Source organism: Alligator sinensis, unplaced genomic scaffold (genome assembly GCF_000455745.1).
Source record: "Alligator sinensis unplaced genomic scaffold, ASM45574v1 scaffold647_2, whole genome shotgun sequence".
In the NCBI taxonomy this organism is placed as follows: domain Eukaryota; kingdom Metazoa; phylum Chordata; order Crocodylia; family Alligatoridae; genus Alligator; species Alligator sinensis.
The window spans coordinates 2,221,344-2,224,663 of record NW_005841832.1 but is presented as its reverse complement, the minus strand read 5'-3'; the positions used below and the strand labels follow the sequence as shown (position 1 = coordinate 2,224,663).

At 45.6% G+C, this 3,320-nt stretch overlaps 1 protein-coding gene across 1 annotated transcript in view; it reads right to left on the bottom strand.

The window, feature by feature from the left end:
- Window positions 1-271: 271 nt before the first annotated feature.
- LOC102377609 (olfactory receptor 13H1-like) overlaps window positions 272-3,320 on the bottom strand; it is a 5,616-nt gene continuing 2,567 nt past the window's right edge. The window contains exon 2 of the mRNA XM_006015026.1: window positions 272-1,232. Coding sequence (XP_006015088.1) covers window positions 272-1,213 — 942 coding nt within the window. The 5' untranslated portion in view covers window positions 1,214-1,232. The remainder of the gene's footprint in view (window positions 1,233-3,320) is intronic.

The following is a 3,320-nucleotide window of genomic DNA, read 5'->3' as shown; positions in this document are numbered from 1 at the left end:
TTGCTTCACTCCTGGCACAGGCCCTGGGCAAGGTGGCACCCAGGAAGGGTCTCATGACATTTTGGGGTGCCACAGGACCTTGGTTGAGAATCACTGGACCAAAGTAAAAGTGCCTGAGCTCTGCTGCTTCCTGCAGGCCCAGTGTCTGCCTGCTGAAGAATCACTACTACACGGCGCAGTGAGCTACAGGCTTTGAAGAGCTCCCTAAGCAAAGCAAAACTCTTTCCTTTTTAATGTCAGTAACTCTACTTAGGTGCTCATTCAGATAATGTCATGGACTTGAAATGAGCATTTCCCTACCACTCACTCTCCTCAGGGCCCCACGCACATCCTTGTTCCTCAGGCTGTAGATCAGGGGGTTCAACATGGGTGTCACTGCCCCGTAGAAGACAGAAACCAGCTTGTCCTGGTCAGAGGCAGACTTGGTCTGTGGGCGAATGGACATGGACATGGCCGTGCCATAAAATATACTGACCACAACCAGGTGGGATCCACAGGTGGAGACAGCTTTGCTCCTGCCCTGGGCCGAGTGGATACGCAGCACAGCCATGCCAACGCGCACATATGTCACCAGGATGAAGATGAAGGGTACGAGAAGCGTCAAGACCGAACTGCCAAACATAACGATGCGGGTGATGTGGGTGTCAGAGCAGGCCAGCTTCAGTATGGCCAGAGCTTCACAGGTGAAGTGGTTGATGATGTTGGTGCCACAAAACTGAAGTGGGAAAGCAAAGGTGACGATCGCTGTCAGGAAGAAAGCACTGGCCCACACACCAACTGCCATCTGCATACAGACCTTCCCACTCATTACGATGGGGTAGCGCAGGGGGTTGCAGATGGCCACAAAGCGGTCGTAGGCCATGACAGCCAGCAGGAGACACTCTGTCACTCCCAAGTAAAGTGAGACTGTCATTTGGGTGTAGCAGTTAGCAAAGGTGATTGTGGGTCTCTTTTTAAAGCAGTTGGCCAATGCCTGGGGCACAGAGGTAGCTGTGTAGCAGAGGTCAAGGAAGGAGAGATTGCTGAGGAAGAAGTACATGGGGGTGTGGAGCTGTGAGTCAGTCCAGATGAGCACTATGATTAAGCCATTCCCCAGCAGGGTGAGCAGGTAGGTCACCAAGAGAAGTGCAAAGAAGGCCACCTGTGCCTGGGGATGATTGGAGAGTCCCACCAGGATGAACTCCATCAATACTGTCTCATTGGCTGTCCCCATGGCCTACTGGGTGCTTCACCTGTAGGGAAGGACACACAGAAACCTTAATGGGCAGAGGTGTCAGTCCCCATGAGACCACCTTAAGGAGGTGGCCAGATTTCAGAAACAAATGTGTGTACCACGCCACCAACAGCTGGCACCAAGCATGGTCATTTTTGAGTTAATAGTCAAATACTGTAATTTTGTTTTGCAAAAAGTGTTTGTTCCTTCACAGAACTACTATGTTTTATATTGAAAGAAAGAAATCCCAGAAAGTAATTTAAAAAATAATTGTTTGGTATTGCTATGGTGGTGCCTCTTGGGAGTCTTCACTTGCTCCTCATGTCCTGATTCTCTTCTGTCGACCAGGTTCTAGAGGCTAAAGTCTCCATGGTTCTCCACAGAAGCATTTTTTAAAGAAAAGCTTTTATTGTTGTACTGAAAAACCACTGATGTTAAGCTTTTTCACCAGTTTTTCACTTTTGTTTTCTGTGGGAAGTTCCAATGAAAACTTTTTTCCCCTCAAGTATTTTCCTTGTGTACCAAGAGTACAAGTTGGAAATGGGGAAATGAATAAATCAAGTACTTGGTAAGTGTTTAAAGCTGTTCTCAAAACATCATGCTTTATTTTTCTGGATCCCTTAGGAATAAATTCACAACTGCAACTCAGTGGCACAAGTTAAGGTGGGTGAGCAGGGGACTAGCCTTGGGCATCAATTTAGAGGTGAGTTGTTTAGATGACAATGTGCTGTGGCAATAGCTCATGTGCCATAAGACTCTCTGGTGGTTATCATTCTCCTGCCCTTTTTGGCTGTTTATAAATGTTACATTTTTCTAGGTTTAATCTCGACTACTGTCACTATATACATGTGGACATCTGTAGTCTGAATTAAAATTGGCTCCATTCCAAATTAACTTATCCTCATTGAATGAAGATTAAAGTTAATGCAGACTAAAGCAGCCTGACCTAGGCAATTTAAACTGCATTAATTAACATGTATGTACCCTGTTGCTTTTAGGAAAAACTGTCCTTAGGAATACAGATAAGCTTGCAAATTGGGTTTTTGCAAGAAAACAGAGGCTATAAGGAACAAATAAACACCTTTACAACGTCAAATGTGCCAACAGCACCTCACTATCAGTATCCTGACTAAGCCCCCAGCCCTGCCCAAGCACATGGGCTGCTGGTCTGTGAAGAAGGGGACAAACCCCCTTGATCATCTAATAATCCTTAATCAAATTGAAATTTGATTCAAACTGTGTGATGTGAATCAGTTCACACAGTTTAGAAAATAGTGAGCATGTCTACAAATGGGCTTTAATGCTGTGTCCAGCATCCCTGCCCATGGTGGCAAAATTCCCAGTTATGCCTTTGGTGAAACTGCATTTCTTTTCTATAAAGCTGGATAAAGAAATGGGGGGGAGGGGAATCCTTGTATAGCTTATCTAATAGCTGGTGGGGAAAATAACTAATATATTTTTCATATACAGTGGGCATGCATGTATTAAAACCTGATGTAATCAATCCTCATTAAATGCACGAAGTACGATAAATGCTGTGATGTTAGTGGCCCCCAAAACAGTCAGATTCCCTCATTTTTAAGCCTTCAATTTACTTTGGGACGGCTATTAGAAGCCTTGAAGATAATTAGAACTAGTGAGTTTAGTGGCTGCCATACTGATATCACTGGGCATGTCTACATGAGAGACAACAGCGCAGTAGCAATGAGCACTGCACAGTAGCTCATTGCTATGGCACCATCACATTGCTGGGCATGAACCTTGATGGCAACGCTACTGCCATCAAATGCAGTAGCATCTAAAAATAACCATGCGGTGATGGTGTTGTGCAGTCATTTAGTACTTGGTTAAGCAATAGGGCTGTGCAAAGCTTCAGGTGCTGATTTGATTCAGAGGAGATCCGGCCTGATTCAGATTTGGAGATTCGGCCAGCGAATCGAATCAGGGGACCAATAAAAAGATCCGAATCTATTCAAAGCTCTCTGAATCTTCGGAAAAGATTTGGAGAGCTTCGATGATTTGGGCAGTCCCTGCTGGATGCAGCAAGGAGCTGCAGCAGGATTCGGAGCTGGTAAGTAGGGAAGAGGGAGGGGGGGGCTGGAGGAGG